General features: G+C 42.2%; 1 protein-coding gene across 1 annotated transcript; it reads right to left on the reverse strand.

Moving 5' to 3' along the window:
- Positions 1-2504: 2504 nt before the first annotated feature.
- On the reverse strand, positions 2505-22648 carry LOC122759077 (receptor tyrosine-protein kinase erbB-2-like). The gene is made up of 11 exons (XM_044013592.1): positions 22372-22648; positions 9545-9696; positions 8755-8935; positions 7891-8031; positions 7681-7746; positions 5559-5701; positions 5332-5473; positions 5075-5200; positions 2993-3134; positions 2795-2868; positions 2505-2610 (listed from the first exon to the last, which is right to left on the reverse strand). Exons 1-11 carry the CDS (start codon positions 22445-22447, stop codon positions 2516-2518), a joined length of 1338 nt encoding a protein of 445 aa, XP_043869527.1. The 5' UTR covers positions 22448-22648; the 3' UTR covers positions 2505-2515.
- Between the last annotated feature and the right edge of the window lie 610 nt (positions 22649-23258).

Here is a 23258-nt window from a genome sequence, read left to right on the forward strand (position 1 = left end):
GTTCTAGAGCGTGTTTACAGTGCACCGCCTGATATACTGACTGTATTTGAATGTTGTTTTAGAGCGTGATTACAGTGCAGCGTCTGATATACTGACTGTATTTGAATGTTGTTTTAGAGCGTGTTTACAGAGAAATGAACCGTGTGCAGCTTTAGATCCACATGTATCTCATATATCAGGCTAAAGACAAATCCACATATTCTTTATAAGCCTGACAGAAACACTTATTTAATTTATATTGTGATATTTATGGATATAGAATGATGTCAAAAAGTTTATGTTGATAAAATGTCTCCCATATTGCACAGACCAAGCTGCAACTAAAAGTTATGTTTAAAAAAGAAATGAGAAACCTGATAAAGGAAGGATTATTCATGAGGATTTAACACATAAAGAATATTCTACATTAGAGCACATGTGTTCTGAAAAGAGAAGGGAAATAAGTACTGAATGAGCAGTGAAGACTGTGTAAAACATGTTGACCTAGTTTGAGCTCAGAGTTCTCCTGACTGTGTGTGCTGCAGGTCAGAGCACCTGTGCTGGCTAATGATTAGCCTTTATTGCCCTGAAGCCAACAAAGTGTCGAAAAGAGGAAGAAGGTGGACAGCAACAACTGGGACAGGAACACTGATCTCTGAGATACACAGTGGACAATGTCCCAGTTCTATGGAAGTAGATTTGTGTCAATATTTTCAAACAACACTTTTTGTTACTGAAACATATATAATGGGTTTGTGATCTTTTTAAGTCAAACATCAGTTTATAAAAAACATTTTTTTTTTTAACTTTGTTAACAACTTTGTTATGTACACCTAATCACAACATACATTATCTCAAGTAACTTCATCTAGTGATTTAGAAACCTATACTATATATTATTATACTTTATTAATACACTCCCCATGTTACCTCCATACATTAAAGGCATTATTATTGGTATCATTATTATTGTTGATAGTAGTAGTAGTATCATTAGTATTAGGTGTTAAGATGTTCATAATGTTTTTACAGTATAATATGTTCTACACACTGGCAGTAGTGTGACTGCTCTAATCCGTTAACTTCTGTGCTTTAATTGTGTCCAGGTTATAATCGGTCTCTGCGTCAGTAAAGGAGAACAGTGTGGTGGAGTGGCTCAGTGGTTAAGACCGGTACCCTACGTGCGAAAAACATCATGGTCGCAATGGTCGCAAGTTCGATTCCACCCCTCGCTGATTGTACTCAATTCCATTGTAACATGTAATGTAACATGGATGTAACATCATCATGATAGTCATGTCATGTCTCGTGTGTCTTGTATATCTTAGTCTCTTATGTCTCATATGTCTTGTATGTTTCATGTCTTGTATGTCTTATGTCTTGTATGTCTCATATGTCTTATATGTATTGTATATCTCATGTTTTGTATGTCTAGTATGTCTTGTATGTCTTTTGTCTCATATGTCTTGTATGTCTCATACGTCTTGTATGTCTCTTATGTCTTGTATGTCTCATATGTCTTTTGTCTCATATGTCTCTTATGTCTTGTATGTCTCATATGTCTTATATGTCTCATGTCTTATATGTCTTGTATGTCTCATATGTCTCATTATGTCTTATGTCTCATGTCTTGTATGTCTATGTCTTGTATGTCTCATATGTCTTAAATGTATTGTATATCTCATGTTTTGTATGTCTAGTATGTCTTGTATGTCTTTTTGTCTCATATGTCTTGTATGTCTCTTATGTCTTGTATGTCTCATACGTATGTATGTCTCATATGTCTCTTATGTCTTGTATGTCTCATGTCTTGTATGTCTTATATGTCATATGTCTTATATGTCTTGTATGTCTTATGTCTTATGTCTCATGTCTTGTATGTCTATGTCTTGTCTTGTCGTATGTCTCATATGTCTCCTATTTGTCTATGTCTTTATGTCTTGTATGTCTTATATGTCTTGTATGTCTCATATGTCTTTTGTCTCATATGTCTTTTGTCTTATGTCTCATATGTCCTGTATGTCTCATATGTCTTGTATGTCTCATATGTCTTGTATGTCTCATGTCTTGTATGTCTTGTATGTCTCTGTATGTCTCCTGCTTGTATGTCTCTTGTATGTCTTATGTCTTGTATGTCTCATATGTCTTTTGTCTTGTATGTCTCATATGTCTGTCTTATGTCTTATATGTCTCTGTATGTCTTGTATGTCTCTTATGTCTTATATGTCTCATATGTCTCATGTCTTATATGTCTCATTATGTCTTGTATGTCTCATGTCTTATGTATATGTCTTATGTCTTGTATGTATGTCTCATATATGTCTCATGTATGTCTCATATGTCTCATATGTCTCATATGTCTCATATGTCTCTATGTCTATGTCTCATATGTATGTCTTGTATGTCTCATGTCTTATATGTCTTGTATGTCTTGTATGTCTCATATGTCTGATGTCTGTGTATCTCATATGTCTCGTATGTCTCGTATGTCTTGTATGTCTCATATGTCTTATATGTCTTGTATGTCTCATATGTCTTACTTGTAGAGCGACCGGCCTCGAATCACCTTCAGGTTCTCAAACACACTGAGATCAGTCCACTCTTCAGGCCACGCATCAATGTACAAATAACCTGAACAAAGAAATCACACAAACAGATGATCTTTCTGCACATGCTGCATTCAAATGCACACATTGTCACCGGTGTATTTTTATTGTAATTGAATCTTATTCATCCTACATTTCTTCTCTTAGTCGTCCTTTTATTGACACTGTGTCAGTGAATTCTTCCTGTGGGAGATGAATAACATACAAACCTGTGATCTCCTCCAGGTTTCTGAAGGAGTTCAGCTGCTCCAGAGTTAGAGCAGACGTGTTAGTCACATGGTCCCTGTAAGAGCACAAGGTACAAATCAGAAATCGGAGGTGGTGTTTTGAAGTGTATGTAAGTGCATTGGTTTGGGGAGAACACTGAAGTGACTTTTAGTTTAGATTTGGGATGTTTGATCTGTTACCTTGCAAAGCTCTGTGGGAGGAAGGCCAGACTACCGTAGATCTTCTTACACTTGTTGAACTGATCCACGTTAGAGGACGTTACCATAGTAATGCCGTGGTTGTCCATGATGCCAAGGTTATCTATGCCCAGACCATAACACACTACAATGACAGATTTTCAACAATGAATCACTGATCCAGACATTTACCAACGCTGCAAACATGTTCCAAATAAGAGTGACTGACTGATATAAATCAGGTGAAATATAACTTTGTATACAGCATTAAACCCACATATATATGTATATATATATACATATATGTGTATATATATATACATATATGTGTATATATATATATATATATACACATATATGTATGTGCATGTCAGAGCAAATGAGAATCATGAGGTCTAAGGAACTGCACAAGGAGCTCAGAGACAGAATTGTGGCAAGACACAGATCAGGCCAAGGTTACAAAAGAATTTCTGCAGAGAAATAAGATTCTCTGGTCTGATGAGACCAAGATTGAACTGTTTGGTGTTAATTCTAAGTGGTATGTGTGGAGAAAACCAAGCACTTCTCATCACCTGCCCAATACAATCCCAACAGTGAAACATGGTGGTGGCAGCATCATGCTATGGGGGTGTTTTTCAGCTGCAGGGACAGGACGACTGGTTGCAATTGAAGGAAAGATGAATGTGGCCAAGTACAGAGATATCCTGGAAGAAAACCTCTTCCAGAGTGCTCAGGACCTCAGACTGGGCCGAAGGTTCACCTTCCAACAAGACAATGACCCTAAGCACACAGCTAAAATAACGAAGGAGTGGCTTCAGAACAACTCTGTGACCATTCTTGACTGGCCCAACCAGAGCCCTGACCTAAACCCAATTGAGCATCTCTGGAGAGACCTGAAAATGTCTGACCACCAACGTTCACCATCCAACCTGACAGAACTGGAGAGGATCTGCAAGGAAGAATGGCAGAGGATCCTCAAATCCAGGTGTGAAACACTTGTTGCATCATTCCCAAGAAGACTCATGGCTGTACTAGCTCAAAAGGAGCTTCTACTCAATACTGAGCAAAGGCTCTGAATACTTATGACCATGTGATATTTCACTTTTTCTTTTTTAATACATTTGCAAACATTTCTGTTTTCTTTCTGTCAAGATGTGATGTTGAGTGTACATTAATGAGAAATAACATGAGCTGTTTTGATTTTAGAAAATAGCTGCAATGAAACAAAGAGTGAAACATTTAAAGGGGTCTGAATACTTTCCGTACCCACTGTATATATATGTATATATATATACATATATATATATATATATATATGTATATATATATATATGTATGTATATATATATATACATATACATATACATATATAATTATTATAACATTAATGTTAATGTAAGGTCTCCGTCACTAGTGTCAGGTCTTCTTTAGTACAGCACCAGGACCTCCTTCTAAATCAGTGGTTCTCTATTATTTTCTGTCATGCCCCCCCCAAGAGGACAGAAATGTTTGCCCTGCCTCTCCACGCCCCCTGACACCTCACCATGCCCCCCCAGGGGGGCCCGCCCCACTATTTGAGAAGTATTGTTCTAAATAATGGCCCTATTTTAAGTCAAATAGTAATGGCCGATAAAACAGGGCGTACTGTAGGAGGTGCCTATGGTGTGATTGACAGCTGATGTCACACACTGCAATCACAATGACATCCACTCTTCAATTCAATTCAATTCAATTCAATTTTATTTGTATAGCGCCAAATCATAACATACATTATCTCAAGGCACTGTACATAGACAACGTCTATGTCTATTCTTCCCCAGCTCCTCCCCCTCACCCAAAGGTTTCTGGGTTAGACAAAGTGCACACTTCAGTGTGAGCTCAAACTCAAACTCCTTCCTGTTCAGTTAACTTAATCTAATCAAGTCTGAATTATTGACATCTGTGTGTGTGTGTGTGCCGATCCCACTTCATGAGATACATACAAAACAAAGAACAGCGAGGTGCAGCAGAAACAGGCTGGTCCAGCACATTAGCACACGTGTGTTAGAACAACAACAACAACAACAACAACACGATGAGTCGTACCTTTGTGACAGTTGTCACATTTCTCACACTTCTGTGTCTCACTTCCATCAGGATGGCTGATGATAACTTCCTGGTTGGCCATGGGACAATTCAAAGTGCAGGCCATATCCATAGCCAGGTAGTTATCTACAGACAGAGACACACAGTGAGGACAAACTTTAACAGTGTGGAAAGCAAATAAATGTGTGTGCTACAGAAGAAGAAGACACTCATCAGCTGACATGACACGATTGAAACGATTGAAAATCAATCCTCACAAGGACACGTCTTGACACACGTGGCTCCAAAGTTAAACTTCCTGTTTGGGTTGGGTTTGAGCTGAAAGGAGATGGGGTCATAGATGGTTGGTAGAGGACAGTTGTCTTTGCAGACACCGCTGTCGTTGAAGTGATGACACGCCTGCAGAGACGAGGGACAAGGAAACAACAGTGACAAGGGACTCTGTGTGTGTGTGTGTGTGTGTGTGTGTGTGACGGTCACATACCAGACAGTCAGAATCTTTGGGTCCCGTGCATCCAGCAGCACACTGCTGGTGGCAGCAGTCATTGGGCAACGGACCTTTGCACCTCTGACAGCCCCAATCTACATGCACGCGCCACTGAGGAGGAAAAAGCGAGGCGCGAGTGTCTGTGGACGAGTGTCTGGACGTGAGTGTTCGTGGACTATGACTGTGGACGGAGTGTTCGTGGATGTGTCTGTGACGGACTGTGGACGCGGGAGTGTCTGTGGACGGAGTGTCTGTGGACGGTTCGTGGACGGTTCGTGGACGGTTCGTGGACGGTTCGCGGGACGGAGTGTTCAGGACGGAGAGTGTCTGTGACGTGAGTGACCAGGACGTGAGTTCGTGGATGTGTCTGTGGACGTGTGACTGTGACGTGTTCAGGACGTGAGTGTCTGTGGACGGAGTGTCTGTGGACGGAGTGTTCGTGGACGGTTCGTGGACGGAGTGTTCGTGGACGCGGTTCGTGGACGGTTTGTGGACGTGTTCGTGGACGGTTCGTGGACGGTTCGTGGACGGTTCGTGAGGGCGTTCGTGGACGTGGTTCGTGGACGCCTGTGGACGGTTCGTGGACGCGGAGTGTCTGTGGACGGTTCGTGGACGCAGAGTGTTCGTGGACGGAGTGTTCGTGGACGGTTCGTGGACGGAGTGTCTGTGGATCGGAGTGTCTGTGGATGTGTCTGTGGACGGTTCGTGGACGGTTCGTGGACGTAAGTTCGTGGACGTGTCTGTGGACGTGAGTGTTCGTGGACGGAGTGTCTGTGGACATGGAGTGTCTGTGGACGTGAGTGTCTGTGTGGGACGGAGTGTTCGTGGACGGAGTGTTCAGTGGATGTGTTCGTGGACGTGAGTGTCTGTGGATGAAAGTGTTCAGGATCGGTCTGTGGACGGTTCGTGGACGTTCGTGGACGGTTCGTGGACGGAGTGTCTGTGGACGGAGTGTTCAGGACGTGGAGAGTGTCTGTGGACGGGAGTGTTCGTGGGACGGTTCGTGGACGGTTCGTGGACGGTTCGTGAGTGGAGTGTTCTGTGGACGGAGTGTCTGTGGACGCAGGACGTGTCTGTATGTCTGCGGACGGAGGCCTGTGGACGCGGTTCGTGGACGCAGCCTGTGGATCGGAGTGTCTGTGGACGGAGTGTTCGTGGGACGCGGTTCTGTGGACGGAGTGTCTGTGGACGGAGTGTCTGTGGACGCAGCCTGCGGACGCAGGTTCGTGGACGTGAGTGGACGGAGTGTTCGTGGACGGTTCAGGACGGAGTGTCTGTGGACGGGAGTGTCTGTGGACGTGGAGTGTCTGTGGATCGCGGAGTGTTCGTGGACATGTCTGTGGACGTGGAGTGTCTGTGGACGGAGTGTCTGTGGACGGTTCGTGGACGGTTCGTGGACGTGGAGGTTCGTGGACGGAGTTCGTGAGGTTCGTGGGATCGCGAGTGTCTGTGGACGCATGCGTCTGTGGACGGAGTGTCTGTGGTGGACGTGGAGTGTTCGTGGACGTGAGTGTTCGTGGACGGTTCGTGGACGGTTCGTGGACGGAGTGTCTGTGGACGGTCTGTGGACGCAGTTCGTGGACGGTTCGTGGGACGCGGAGTGTTCGTGGACGGCGTGTCTGTGGACGTGAGTGTCTGTGGACGTGTCTGTGGACATGAGTGTCTGTGGACGTGTCTGTGGACGGTTCGTGGACGGTTCGTGGTTTTGAGTGTCTGTGGACGGAGTGTCTGTGGACGGAGTGTCTGTGGACGGAAGTGCCCGTGGACGCAGGTTCGTGGATCGTTCGTGGAGGTTCGTGGACGTGCGGGAGTGTTCGTGGACGCGGAGTGTTCGTGGACGGTTCGTGGACGTGGAGTGTCTGTGGACGGTTCGTGGACGGTTCGTGGACGGTTCGTGGACGCGGAGCGCCTCCCGTGGACGGAGTGTCTGTGTGGACGGTCTGTGGATGTGAGTGTTCGTGGACGTGTGAGTGTCTGTGGACGTGTTCCGTGGACGTGTGTCTGTGGACGTGAGTGTCTGTGGACGTGTCTGTGGACATGAGTGTCTGTGGACGTGTCTGTGGACGTGAGTGTCTGTGGACGTCACGTCAGACACACGGTGCTTATGAGTTCCACTCACAGCTCTGGCAGTCCTGTGCAGTCTCTCCCCAGCAGCTTTTCCCACATGCAGGGTAACAAGGTGGACCTGGACCCGGAGAAACCACCACCACCACAACACCACATTCAACAAGACAATACAAGTCCATTAATATGCAAAAAAACATTTTCCAGAAAGATGCAATAAAACCAAACTCTCTACATTTCCGTTGAATAACACTGCAGTGCTCACATTGAGACGCCCGAGGCTGCAGACGGTACTGCCTCTCATGAAAGTTCTTCTCATTCAGCTCGTCTCTCCAAATGATGTTCTGAGGGTCAGGGAAGCACAGCTGCGGGTTTCCCCAAATGTACACGCCCCCCGAGAGGATCTCTGCACGAGTCACGCGACACACACGATACCAACCAAGTGAGGTTTAAAGAGAAAGAGACAAGTCATCTTTTGTCAGTGGTGTCCAGCGTCGGCCTGAGAATATATGCTTTCACATGGTGTGTGTGTTTGTTTTCAGATCAATGGAAACAGGAAAACTAGCTTTGTATTAAATCATCATTAGAAATCATCAGGTCCTCAACGACTGTGAAATTCAGAATTCAGAAAGGTAGACTGTATTTTCAAACTGCTGACATGAAATATTAATGATGATATTCATGTTTTTCTTCTGATTCAGGTGTAACAGAGTGTGGGTAACAGGAAGAGGTGGAAAACTCTTCTATTTTCCGATGCATCCCAATCCTCTCTGATACGATTAGGAATCTTAATGTTATGAATAACAATAATATAATAACAATAATAACAAGAATTTATTTATTATTTATTTAATGATGGATCTGTAAATAGAACAGAATAACACTATAAGCCTCTGTAACATGAACAATTCAACAAAACACACATCAACATCTAACACTGTGTTTTAATGTATGCATGAAGATGCAATTATAGAATCGCTTTAGAATCATTTAAGAATCTTAATTGGACCAAAAGTGAGGTCCAATTCAGCTGCTGCAGAAACAGTGTTTCAGCATTTGTAATGTGATGTAAGACGTCTTTGATTTGCTTTAGTTTGTGAAGAACATTCAGGTTTAAGGAGGATCTGACCTGTGAGGCTACGCAGCCGCAGAGTCCTGAGCCCCTGACCGCTCAGAGTGTTGTCCATCACGGCCAGTGCATAGCTGGAGTTGTAGAGCTGGCTGCCTCGGATGATGCGGAGGTTGTCCAGAGGCACCATACTCACCGACACGTGAGACACAAACACGTAACCCTGCACCTCAACAATGCCCTGCAGAAAAAAAGACAACACAAGAATGAAGTCAAGACCATATATATTCATTCTTTATCTTCACAAAGTCAAAAGCTCCTTTCCACCTTTGGTTTACGTTGCTTCTTCAATACAAAACAGTACTTACTCAATGTGGGCGGAGTCATCACAACACAGCTGCATGAAACTGCCGTGAATGAGTGACTGGTGACTAAGTGAATCAGTTCATTAAAAGACATTAAATTCTTCTGTTAAATATGGAGATAATTGTTGGAGATGAACCCACGTTTTTAAGGTTTGTTAAGTCTTTTTAACTCAGAGGCCGACAGTCTGGCACAGTATCAGCTCAGCACACTGTGAACCTCGCCAGACCAGGTACCAGGTACCAGGTACCAGGTACCAGGAAACACACCCTGTTCAGATGTGAAAACCGTCACGTTCTGGTCCTCAGGATCACTTCCTCTCACTGTCAGCACCCACATCCACCATGATTCTGACGGTCAGCATGTTATTTCATGTTACAGCAGCGTGAGTAGCCTGACCTCTGTCCACACACAGTGTTGCATGTCCATGGATACAAATGAAACTGTGACACAAACGTAAGTAAGTCTCTTGAAGTCACAAACACACCTGTAGGAAGGACAGGTCCGGGTTTCCATGAAGGTGTGTAATCTCCAGGTTGCCATGGACGACCTGGCAGCCAGTGTACAGCAGCCTCAGAGTCTCGTAGTGGTTCTCCAGGCTGGAGGGCAGGGCCAGCTTCATATCTGTACCCAGGCATACTGCAAGACAACATATGAATACACACAACACAGAATTCTTTAAAAGTCTCCAAACATACGAGAAAGGTTACTATACTTCTATAACCTTCTTATAATAATAACTTTAATATTAAATACTGTATTTATGAAAGTTGTAAATAAACAGAGGAGGCTTCTAACAGCCACACTATATATATGTATATATATATATATATATATATATATATATATACATACACATATGTATATATACACACACACGTGTGTATATATATATATATACTGTGTATATACAGTATATATACAGTACATATATACTGTGTATATATGTACTGTATATATATATATATATAAACACACGTGTGTATATATCGACAGGTTGATTTCACTCAGCCAATCAGAAGGATCCAGCTATGTCACAGAAAGCATCATTGTGCAGTGTCTATGGTAATATCTCGAAAACTAGTAAACAGTAATAAAAAATACTGTTCCTTTCACTTTATTTGTGTTTTTCTTGTATATTTTTACACTCTATTTAGATTTTTTTTTTACCACAGATGGAACTGTACGGTATCTTCATGAACTTTGATTTTCTACATTAAAAAAGGAAAAAGTCTTAATTTCCAAACATTTCAATGAGTGCCCTGTAAAGGGTTAAATAGCCTAAGAAATAAAGCGGGTATTATCAGAAATGAAAGATAATAAGTGTATTTTAAGATCATGTAATACAGACCATAAATAGTAGATGGTATTTTTTGCAGTGTATTTAAACACAAACACCTCAAAAGGAAGTTTTCATGAGTCCAGAGAAACAACCAGTGTGTGTATATGTTATTTAGGAGCCAGCCTTACATTGTGATTTATATCAAAGATTCTTCCTCTGATTCACACTCAACTATGAATACATTTACAGACTTTACAAAAACACCAAATCATGATTCAACTGTTAATGAGAGGACACACACACACACACACACACACACACACGTCTGTGTCTCAGTGTGTACAGAGAGCAAAGATTCCCCACAGTGTTAGGATTCATGAGGCTCTTGCAGACACATAGTTCCCATGCTTCAGCAGCCGGTCACACTTTACCCCACACACACACCTCCCCACACCCCGGGGTATAAATGACTTCCTCTGGCTTCAGCCCTTCAATAGTCAACACTCTTCTCCTGATCTTTATGGAACACATGGATGTATGGACACACACACACACACACACACGCACACACACACACACACACACACACACACACACACACACACACACCATCTATATGACAGGAAGTGGTGTTACTGCTGCTGCTGCTGCTGCTGCTATTACTGCTGCTGTTACTGCTGCTGCTGCTGATACTGCTGCTGCTGCTGCTGCTGTTACTGCTGCTGCTGCTGTTACTGCTGCTGCTGCTGCTGCTGTTACTGCTGCTTGCTGCTGCTGTTACTGCTGTTACTGCTGCTGCTGCTGCTGATACTGCTGCTGTTACTGCTGCTGCTGCTGTTTCTGCTGCTGCTGCTGCTGCTGTTACAGTTTGCAGCAGCAGTCTAAATGACTTTGATGATAACCCTTCAGCAGACACATGCTCAGTGCATATCTAGTATGAGTTTCCTGGTGAGCAGCTGAGCAGACGTTGAGCAGTAATACACTGTCGGCTCATCAGATGTATTAATAATGTGATCGTGGGGTCTATAATTAACAGTTTGGCTGCCAGAAATACACACACACACAGTCATACACACAGCTTCTGTCACATGACTAATCACTGTCTCCTTCACCGATGTCATCATGGAAAATCATTTTAAGCTCGAAGCCAAGTGGGAAGTCAGGACTGTTTCACCAGCATTTAAAAAATCACTTTGAAACAAGTGGGAATATCTCAACATAAACACACACACACACTAAACATGTAAATGTGCCAGTTTGAAAGACACGGTGTAAAGTCACTTCTCAGCTTCCTCTGCTTTCATTCCCTCATTGTTTGCTCTCCACACGTCTCTCAGCAACAGCTATGCAAGTGTGTGTGTGTGTGTGTGTGTGTGTGTGTGTGTGAGTGGCCTTGTGAGGAGCTGCCAGCCCACCATCCCACCATCCCACCATCCCCACGGCCCAAAATACTCTCTCTTTTCTCACTTCCTGTGCTGTGTGCTCTACTGTCGTGCCCCTGCTCCTTTCTCTCGACACTCATGTCTGTTTCTCTCATCATTCTTTTTCCTGTCAGTTCACTTGTTGTTGCCCAACTCTTCTTTTTGGAACTCTGGAAAGTGTCATTTCACAGGAATGTGTGTCTTTGCACACACACACACACACACACACTTGAATGTTTTTCACCAGTGAGTGAGTGAGTGAGTGAGTGAGTGAGAGGGGCCACGAGAAACCAGGTCCTAGTTCATTTCAGGGTCTGCATTAAGGCTGGACAAGATATCAATATTTTATCTATATTGTGACATGATTTTGGATATCATCATATCATATCTGTGTTTTTAACATCTGGTCATGACTGTGAATGTAAATCCAATATTGATCGAAACAATGTCACGATCTTGACCTTTGAAAGCAAAGGTGGAATGGGCAGTCCGTGGCCAAGTGGAAAGGGAACTTGACTTGTAACCAAAGGGTCGACGGTTCAAATCCCCATCCCGGCCAAGAAAGGGCTGGGGTACCCCTGAGCAAGGTACCCAACCCCCAATACTCCCCGGGCGCTACTCAGGCAGCCCACTGGTCAAATGCAGAGGAATACTTTCCCTAAGGGGATTAATGAAAAAATGTAACTTTAAACTTTGAATCTAGGTTTCAACCACGCCCCCAACCAAGCTGCTGCAGACTCATAGTAGCTACGACAACTGCTGATTTGGGCGACACATCCACCAAATTTTAACTCCCTCATCTCTGAAATCAGTGGCATGGAAATACTTTAGGGATGTCCCGATACAACTTTTTCACTTCCGATACAATACCGATATGGCAGCTTGAGTATTGGCCGATACCGATATCGATCCGATACGATATCAGCATGAATCATACATACTTTAATTAGTTATTTTGTAGTGTGGAATGTTAGAATAGGCTTGATCAAGTGATATAAAACTTAAACAGAGAACAATAGTATGAGAAAAACTGACCCATTTATTATTAACCAATGAACCAATTCAACATAAGAATATTGGATTTTTCGTCATGTTAATTTCATACAGTCTATGGTTCATTTCATCAGGAGGAAAGTACCAAGTGTTAATGGGGGTGTATTCAGAGCAGCTGTGTTTCACAGGTAGATCATGTGATCTACATGCATCCAACACTAGTCAGTGTTTCAGCAAAACTAATGTAACACACTTGAAACCATAATGACCAGTGTCCACAGGAAGAATGTACAGGTGTGTGAGATAACATCCATCCAACCATCCATTCATTCAACAATTCAACCATCCATCCATCCATTCAGCCATCCATTCAGCCATCCATTCAACCATCCAACCATCCATGCATCCATTCATTCAACAATCCATCCTACCATCCATTCAACCATCCATCCATCCACCAATCCATCCAACCATCCATCCAACCAATCATCTACCAGTCTAGCTTTGCCATGACCGTACATTTTACTCTGGTACTCCACGAGAAGGGTGGTAAAGAATGTTTGGGGCTGGTTATTATTGCTGTTGCTGTTATTTTGCTACAAATTTTTACAAAAATATTCTCATTTTCATTTTGAATAACATTTAAAATGATTACTGTGATATTTCTGCAGTTCTGTGAGTTTTCCTCACAGATCCGAGAATATGGTGTGTATCAGTCAATATTTCATCTAACGTGGTCATTTTCTGGTAGTCCAGTTTGGTAGTGCAGTATGGTGGTCCAGTACGGTGGTCCAGTATGGTAGTCCAGTTTGGTAGTCCAGTTTGGTAGTGCAGTACGGTGGTCCAGTATGGTAGTCCAGTAAGGTGTCTCCATCAACGCTGTGGATGTCAAAATAAAAGGCCCTTCCTGTTCTACTCATGATTGCTTACTGTGACTCAAGCTCGCCACAATATTTACAGAGCATTTACTCACACATGTTTGGCAAAATCCAGGTATGACTTTATCAGGTTTTCATTATCGGTAGAAAAACCGATACCGATACAAACTGATATTACATTAATAGGCTAACATCAGGTCCATAATATCAGTGGGCCGATATGCTATGGCCTCCATTTTTCCTCCACCTGATAAAATAGAACAATGACAAACAATGATTAAACTGTGTCTCTCCAAACTGCATCTTGACTCAGCACTGGAGTGCTAATAAATATTTTATTTGACTACATGTTAATCTGTGCAGTGAATGTTGCTGACTCTGACACACACACACACACAGACACACAACACTGTTCTGCTTCAGCTAGAAGCCACACCTGTGTGTGTGGCAGCGTGCCAGTTAGCACAGGGTGTGTGTGTGTGTGTGTGTGTGTGTGTGTGTGTGTGTTTACCAGTGAGAGTACAGTAAGTGACACAAACGACGATGTTGGGCTTTTATTGTGAAGTCTGGTGGAAAAGCCTGCAGTGTGAACCAGGACTGGTCCACACACACAGCTCTACACAAACACCAGCACATCCAACCGAACACTGTGCGTGTGTGGGTGTCTGTGTGTGTGTGTGTCTGTCGTGTGTGTGTGTGTCTGGTGTGTGTGTGTCTGTGTGTGTGTGTGTGTCTGTGTGTCTTGTGTGTGTGTGTGTCTGTGTGTGTGTGTGTGTGTCTGTATGTGTGTGTGTCTGTGTGTGTGTCTGTGTGTGTGTGTGTGTGTCTGTGTGTGTGTGTGTCTGTGTGTGTCTGTGTGTGTGTGTGTGTCTGTGTATGTGTGTGTGTGTCTGTGCGTGTGTGGGTGTCTGTGTGTGTGTGTGTCTGTCGTGTGTGTGTGTCTGTGTGTGTGTGTGTGTGTGTCTGTGTGTCTGTGGTGTGTCTGTGTGTCTGTGTGTGTGTCTGTGTGTGTGTCTGTGTGTGTGTCTGTGTGTGTGTCTGTGTGTGTGTGTGCTACATCAGCGCTCACATTTAACACTTCTGCTCTGAGTGACGCGTCCTCCTGCATAAACTTTACATTTCTCCCAACCTCCCTGCACACATTCTTTCTTCACCTCCTTCTGTGTAAGAAAGACAAAACAGGTATTGCTCAACAGACGAGCAGAACCGGCTCTGTGCTGTTCCACAGAGCCGCAGACATGAGCTCCTCACCACACATGACTTGGCTGCTGCAAACTCCACTGCACGTTATTTACATTTAAAGTTCAATATCCATTCATTAAGCCTGGATTTGGATATAATAATTAAGAATGATAATAAATCATCATCATTTACAGGTTTCTGATCAATATTTTTCAACATTTTATCAACCAAACAACTAAACAAATAATTCATTGAGAAAAAAAATCAACATATACAGTGGATATAAAAAGTCTACACACCCCTGCTCAAATGCCAGGTTTTTGTCATGTAAAAAAATGACATCAAGATAAATAATTTCACAACTTTTTCCACCTTTAATGTGACCTATAACCTGTACAACGCAATTGAAAAACAAACAGAAATCTTTCAGTGAGGTGAAGTAAAAATAAACAACTGAGAACCCTTTTATAACTGGGGATGCTGCTGTGTTCAGATTTAACCAATGACATTCAAACTCATGTTAAACTGGAGTCAGCACACACCTGTCACCAATGAAAGTGCCTCTGATCAACCCCAAATAAAGTTCAGCACAAGCCATGGTCTGCAGAGAGCTTCCAACGCATCAGAGGGGTCTCTTTATTCAAAGATATCAGTCAGGTGAAGGCTACAAAAGAATTTCCAAGGAATTAAATATAAGAACAGGACGTCCGTCCGACGACAAGACAAGAAGAAAACTAGTCAGTGAGGCCGACGGCAACACTGAAAGTACTGGCTGTGAAGTACATGTGACAACATCTCCCGTCTTCTTCATATGTCTGGGCTCTGGGGTAGGGTGGCAAGACGGAAGCCTCATCTTACAAAGAAAAACATCCAAGCCCGGCTTAATTTTGCAAAAAGACATCTGAAATCTCCCAAATGCATGTGGGAAAATGTGATATGGTCTGATGAAACCAAGACTGAACTTTCTGGACATAATTCCAAAAGGTCAATTGGTGCAAAAACAACACTGCTCATCACCTACAGTGAAGCATGGTGGTGGCAGCATCATGCTTTGGGGCTGTTTTCCTTCAGCTGGAAGTGGGGCCTTAGTCAGGGTGGAGGGAATTATGAACAGTTCCAAATACCAGTCAGTGTTAGAGAGGAACTTCATCTTCCAGCACGACAATGACCTAAAGCACACATCTAAATCAACAAAAGAATGGCTTCACCGGAATAAGATCGAGGCTTTGGAATGGCCCAGCCAGAGTCCAGACCTGAATCCCATCCAACATCTGTGGGGTGATCTTTAGAGGGCTGTGCACAGGAGATGCCCTCGCAATCTGTCAGGTTTGCAGTGGGCAAATATTGCCACATCAAGATGTGCCACGCTGATAGGCTCCTCCCCAAAAAGACTGAGTGCTGTAATAAAAGCCAAAGGTGCTGCAACAAAGTATTAGTTTAAGGGTGTGCATATTTATGCAACCAAGTTTTTTATTTTATATTTTTCCCCTTTAACGGTTTGGTTTTTCAATTGCATTGTACAGGTTATAGGTCACATTAAAGGTGGAAGAAGTTGTGAAATGATTTGTCTTTACAGGACAAAAACCTGGCATTTGAACAGGTGTGTGTAGACTTTTTATATCCACTGTATAATGATAATGAAAAATAGTGGAGAAATAAAGCAGTTTACTGAGGTCCCTGCACAACTGATAAATGAACAACAGCTAAACCAATGACGTGCCAAGACTGAGTTAATGAGTTACAGAGTTAATTTACCTATCACTGTTTTTGAAATGCCAATCAAAACAGAAGCTTTGAATCAACTATGAATGTTTGAGGATAAGAATGAATGTGTGATAGTTCCATGCACAGCGTGGTGAGCGTCGCCTCGGATCAGTGAGTTAGATCACTCTCACACAGACTGGACCGCTGAGTGACTCACTGACACTGAGGACAACACACAAGTCCTTCATCACTGCACTCAATGGGAGCACTGGACTGTGACACACACACACACACACACATAAACACTGACACTGTCAGGACCAGTAGTCCACACGGAGACTAAAACCTGGACCTAATGAGGCAGATCATCATTTGCGTGGAACTGTTTAAGATTTTGATTGTGGTTAGGTGAAGGTCAGGTTAAGGTTAGGTTAATATAAGGTTAGGTTTAAATATAATCTGGGCTGAACAACTGGTTGTTTTCACCCTAATCTGAATGAGATTAAATCACAAAGGATGTCATTTAATCTAATTCTTCTATTTTGGATTGTTCTATGTTCTATGCTAATTTAAAATGATGCATTTAAGCATTACACCGACATCTCATGCTAATGTGGTTACAACACAATAAAGTTTGACTTTTGCAACATAAAAGCTCAGGAACGGACTGAGTTGTGCTCGGTGAGGAGTCGTTGATGTGACCAATCAGACGACTCAGGAAACTGCACCGACCTGTTCCCCGCAACAATGCAACACTGCAACACTGCAGTATGTGTGTCACTCACTGTGTTTACATGGCATTAGAAAGACGAAAATTCAATGTTGATGATGGGATGGTTAGAGTTGTATAGTATATAGACAGAGCAGTCTCAGCTACAACATCAAGGCAGTGATAGCATTATTTTAGCCCAGTGGTCGCCAGCACCTGCTCGCCAGTGTTGTTTTTGGCAGCCATTTTAGATTTAGACTAATAATTAATGACACATTGTTATCTATTGTAAATGTCCCTTGTTTTCTTTCTGTCCCTTTATTTCTTCTCATTTTAATGCTCTTATCAACACAGAAAGTGGATCTGCTTGTTTTTTTTTATTGAGACAATATTCTGACTTATTCCTCTTATTGTGAGAGCCGAACAATAATAAGAAAGGCTGTGTACGGAGATACGGAGACGCGCACAGCGCTCGCCATCCACTCCAAACACAACGTTAGCTTACTACTCAAACAAGTGTGTGCGGCGTGCCTGTTGTGTTGTTTCCGGTGTGCTGTTGTAGTTTCTGTAACGCAATTCAAAAATTGACGCCGTTAAAATGGGTTTGCGTTAACGCCGTTAATAACGCGTTAAACCGACAGCACTCATTTCTACATGTGATAGGTTTAGTCCACTTTAGTCCACCTGACCCGTCTTGAAACACAGAGCACTGAATCTTTAGGTTTTCACTGACAGATTACGCACACAATAAGGAAAACTTCTGACAAACCACACACTAACATTTACATCCATTCTCGTCACGTCAAAGAAAACTCACACACGTCTGAATGTAGGCAAACAAATGAGGAATCCTTCAACATGTGTTCTCACTTGATTTGTGGAAGTCAGTTTACAGTGGAAAAGGAAAACATGGCCAAATTCAGGAAGATACATATTTTACAATACTTAACTCATTTTACGCTCCATCTTTTTAAAGTATCGAACACTTCAAAATTCAAGGGTGGTCGGTGGACTCAAAATGACTCTAGAAATGCTAACAACTAGCCACATGCTAAACCATACCAACAAGCTTAACACACTGTATAACTCGGTACCACACTAATTCCTGTACCCTGAGACAAGGGTAAACTTGCATATGTATGTGTGTGCATATGTGTGTGTGTGTGTGTGTGTGTGTGTGTGTGTGCGTGTGTGTGTGTGCGTATGTGTGTATGCGTGTGTGCGTGTGTGTGTGTGTGTGCGTATGTGTGTGTGTGTGTGTGTGTGCGTGTATGCGTGTGTGTGTGTATGTGTGTGTGTATGTGTGTGTGTGTGCATGTGTGTGTGTGTGTGTGTGCGTGTGTGTGTGTGTGTGTGTGTGTGTGTGCAGCATGTGTGTATGTGTGTGTGTGTGTGTGTGTGTGTGTGTGTGTGTGTGTGTGTGTGTCGTGTTGAGTGCAGCAGCTGTTAATAGTGCATCAGCCTGGTGATGATTACTGATTAACAAAAGTCCAGGGCATCATCACCGCATGTCCACAAAGACTCTGTTGTTGTGAGAGCACAAAAACCATAAAAAGGCTTTTAAACAACTGACTGGACTGATATCACACCTATAACAGATTTGTATCAATACAAAGCCAAAGTGGCTGATAATATAAATCTAACCATATCTCTTTAAGGCCTATAAATAACATCTGGACATGTTTAGTCTATATCCTGATATAAGAGTTATACGGTAAAAAGTGCTCGTCTTGTCTTGAAGACTACTCAAATGTGCTTTACTCTACAGTTTTTGTACTGTAACCCATTCACATGCAACACAGGGTTTAGTGTCTTGCCCAAAGACACATCAGCATGTAGACCAGCAGAGCCAGGAAAACAAACCCACAACCTTGGAGTTAAAAGGAGACTCACTCTACTGCGCTACCGTCGCCCTAATGATAGAAAACAAATGTGTCCTAACGTAGGTAGAGCTCATGCTCTGCACTCCGTGTCCTCAGCAGCGGCAGTGCTAGTGTATATATATATATGCTAGTATATATGTATATATATATATATATATATATATATATATATATATATATATATATATGTGTATGTACATATATATATATATATATGCTAGTATATATGTATATATATATATGTGTATGTATATATGTATGTATATATATATCTACACACATATATATATAAATATATATGTATATGTGTGTGTATATATATATATATATATATATATATATATATATATATATATATATATATACATATACACACACATATATACATGATTCTGTGTCAGTATCGGTGTGATGCTGTGTCAGTATCGGTGTGATGCTGTGTCAGTATCACAGACTAATATCAGTATTGGTAGATACTCGTATTTGTGATAGTGGAATGAGACAAAGTGGTACTGTGCCATCCATAATATATAAAACAGGTTTTCTTTGGTTCTCTGTTGCAAAGAAACAAAAAGTTCCACTTACAAAACACTAACAGTGAGATAAAGATGTGAAGTGAATTTTTAACACTTTATTTTATAAAAAAATCAAATATCTGTTTTGAATCTAGTACTATAGGAGCCAGTAAATAGACACTTGTTATGTGCAGTGTGACTGGCATGCACTCGCGCTGCAGCAGGACAAGTGTCCCCTCTATCAGACAATGTCCTCTTTGGAGCCACAAGTGAATAATTGACACCGTCATGATCCTTGGTGAACAACGCTGTGCCTGTTGTTACTGTTGTTGGTTTGTTTTTGTTTACGCACAAAGTGAACCAGCCTGTGTGTGTGTGTGTGTGTCTATAAGCTGTAGAGCAGGTTTTTAAACTTCTCACCTGCTCCACTGTAACTACTGTGTTATTCTTATTCAACATAATCCAGAGATTATACTTGCATCAAAACATACATGACAACAACGTACGACTAAATGAATCAACAACTTTCTGGATGAGCCGATAATTGACCCACTTTGTGACACTGTGAGTGGCACTGGTCAGAATCACTGGATAACATGTCACAAGTATAAAGCGATACTATCTGAGAGTACTTCCTTTCACAGAAATGTTGTATTAGTGATAAAGTTGAAGTATTATGCTTTTGTCATCAAAAAAACTGTGCCGCATGACAAACAGTATCAATATCAAGTCAACCTTACCATTATGTAGAGCTGAAACAATTCATTGATGATTCGATTATTAATCGATTACTAAATAAATCGACAACTATTAGGAGAATTAATCAGTTCAAAGCTTTTTTCATGATTAAAACAAGATTTTCGATTGTTTAAGCTTCTTAAATGTGAGTATTTTCTTCATTTCTTTGCTCTGGAGAACAAAGAAATCATTAAGAGTGAATCATTTTGGTTTAAAAACATCATCATTTCCAGGTTTGACGAACACTGCTCAACATTCTTTAAGGTTTTCTCATATTTTATGGATCAAACGATTCATCGAGAAAATAATCGACAGATTAATCGATTATGAAAATAATTGTTACGTGCAGCTCTACTATTATGATACTACGGAAAATATAAAAAAAAGTTCTGAGATTTCAGATTCTGAGATGTGAATTTGTATTTAAACTTGGATATGTGTCCAAACTCGCTGTGACTTCAACATTACAGCCTCGTAATGCATCAGACCGTATGAAGTGATTCATAAGTGGTCCAGCAGAGTGCGCTGTGAGCTTAGATCAGAATGATGTGATGGTGTATTACTTTGTTTTTGCTGTTAAAAGGGTGTAAAAAAGTAGTTCTGCAACAATTATTAATCAATAATCAATGTGATAATAGATTCATCAGTGAGTGTTTTTCATATTTATAGAAATCAATCATTACAACTGAATCAGTTGAGTTTGTGGACAAAACAAGGCCTTTCAGAATATCAGCATTGCCAGATTTGAGAAACACCAGCGTTTTGAGGACCCAAACAAAGAATGGAGAAAATCATCAGCAGATTTAGAGTTTTTATGAAAATAAGCCCTGGGAACAGCATAGTAAATAATACAGATGACATCTGTGACGTGCTCCAGGACGCTGACCAATAAGATAACAGAGTGTAACCTACAGACATAAACATGATGAAGAAGGTGGAATAATGACACCACACTCCTCTGTCTGTGTCGTCATCAATGATGGGTCAGGATCAGACCTGTAGTGTCCCAGCAGAATCTGTGCCCCTGTGACTGATAATCTGAGATGTTGACTGCCCCTGTGACTGATAATCTGAGATGTTGACTGCCCCTGTGATTGATAATCTGAGATGTTGACTGCCCCTGTGATTGATAATCTGAGATGTTGACCGCCCCGTGACTGATAATCTGAGATGTTGACTGCCCCTGACTGATAATTGAGATGTTGACTGCCCCTGTGATTGATAATCTGAGATGTTGACTGCCCCTGTGATTGATAATCGAGATGTTGACTGCCCTGTGACTGATAATCTGAGATGTTGACTGCCCCTGTGACTGATAATCTGAGATGTTGACTGCCCCTGTGATTGATAATCTGAGATGTTGACTGTTCCCGGTGTGGAGATTTGCTGCCCTGTGGAAAACGTTCCAGTTCATATGTTATGTTAACAGAGATAAAGGCAGAGCATGTTTGAGTCATACTCTCTATACTCACAATAAATCATGTACAGAACTTCAGGAGAGGTAGCGTGATTTGTCAAAACACCCATTTCAGACAAGCAGGTTCAAGATGCATTCAAGAAACCCCGTAAATGTGTCCACAAAATAAAGACTTGCTGGCCCCACCATGAGATAACCAACATGCCACGCATCAGGTAGTTTTTTTAATAATAGTTATGTTTTTTAGTATAATTAACTTTTTATAATAGTTATAATGGTAATCCCTGGTTAATTCAACTGCAGTGGAAACAGGTGAAAAGTGCTTTTTTCTGTTTCTAACTGTGAGACAAGTAGAAACAGTGTTAGTCCACAGCTGTGATGAGACGCAGCACAGCGAGTGAGTGAGTGAGTGAGTGGGTGAGTGGGTGAGTGACAAGTGTGATCACTGTAGAGAGAGAGCGTGGGGGATAAGGCGAAGGGGGGCAGGAATGTCGCTCCTATCCCCGGGAATATCAGCCTGTTTGGTGCGTGTGCGTGCGTGCGTGTGTGTGCGCGCGCGTGTGAGCTCGGTACAGACTGAAAGTTGACCCACCTTCTCTGCCCCGCGCGCCTGTCGCTCCGAGCAGCAGCGCGGCCCCGACAAACAGCAAACTTCTCACCGCGTCCATGTGCTGCGAGCCGCCGCCGCCTCTACTCCATGTCCTCGGTGTGGAGGTGCTCTTGTTCCGCTTCTCCTCCGTCCTCGCTTTAGTTTGGTACAGTTTTGACGAGTTGTTGTTTCCTTTTCCAATCTCAGTAACTTCCTCCCTGTTGGTAGTAACGCGTGACAGCGCAGCGCGGAGAGCAGAGGAGGGAGGCGCGCTCCCGTGAAAGCCTGGGCGGGGAGTGGCAGCACGGTGTGAGTCACACATTAACCCCGCCCTCAATTTAAACTCACTTATCTGCTTTATTTATGTCATAAAAATGATTGAGTGTTCCATGAAATCGCCTCATAAAGGCTACATGTCAAGATTAGACTATTGTTTCAAAGTGAAAGCAGTTCAGAGAGTTTTCAACACATTTCTGTTACATTGACACTGAGTTGACACAATGTGAATTAACTCTTCAGAACTCACAAGTCTTAAAAAGCCAAGGACACAAACATGTCTTTACCATTGTTAGCTCTACCAGTTTCCAGAGGGCCACGCTGACATAAATGAAGCAAATAAGGGGCCACAAATAAAAGCTTTTAGAGAAATAACATTCATTTAAACCATCTTTACATGTAAAATATAACATAGATTTGGGCTGCCCATGACCAACAGGAAAGGAAGTGGGCTCGCAACTGGACAGTTGCTGGTTCAAATCCCAGGACAAATCCATGGCCTGGGGTCCCCGAGCAAGGCACCCAATTGCCCAATTCCCCATTGCTCCCCGGGCGCAGAAGAAGTGTGTTTTCACTAATGATGTGAAATAATCATGCATGGTTACATTGGTGTG

Source organism: Solea senegalensis, linkage group LG18 (genome assembly GCF_019176455.1).
Source record: "Solea senegalensis isolate Sse05_10M linkage group LG18, IFAPA_SoseM_1, whole genome shotgun sequence".
Classification (NCBI taxonomy): Eukaryota; Metazoa; Chordata; class Actinopteri; order Pleuronectiformes; family Soleidae; genus Solea; species Solea senegalensis.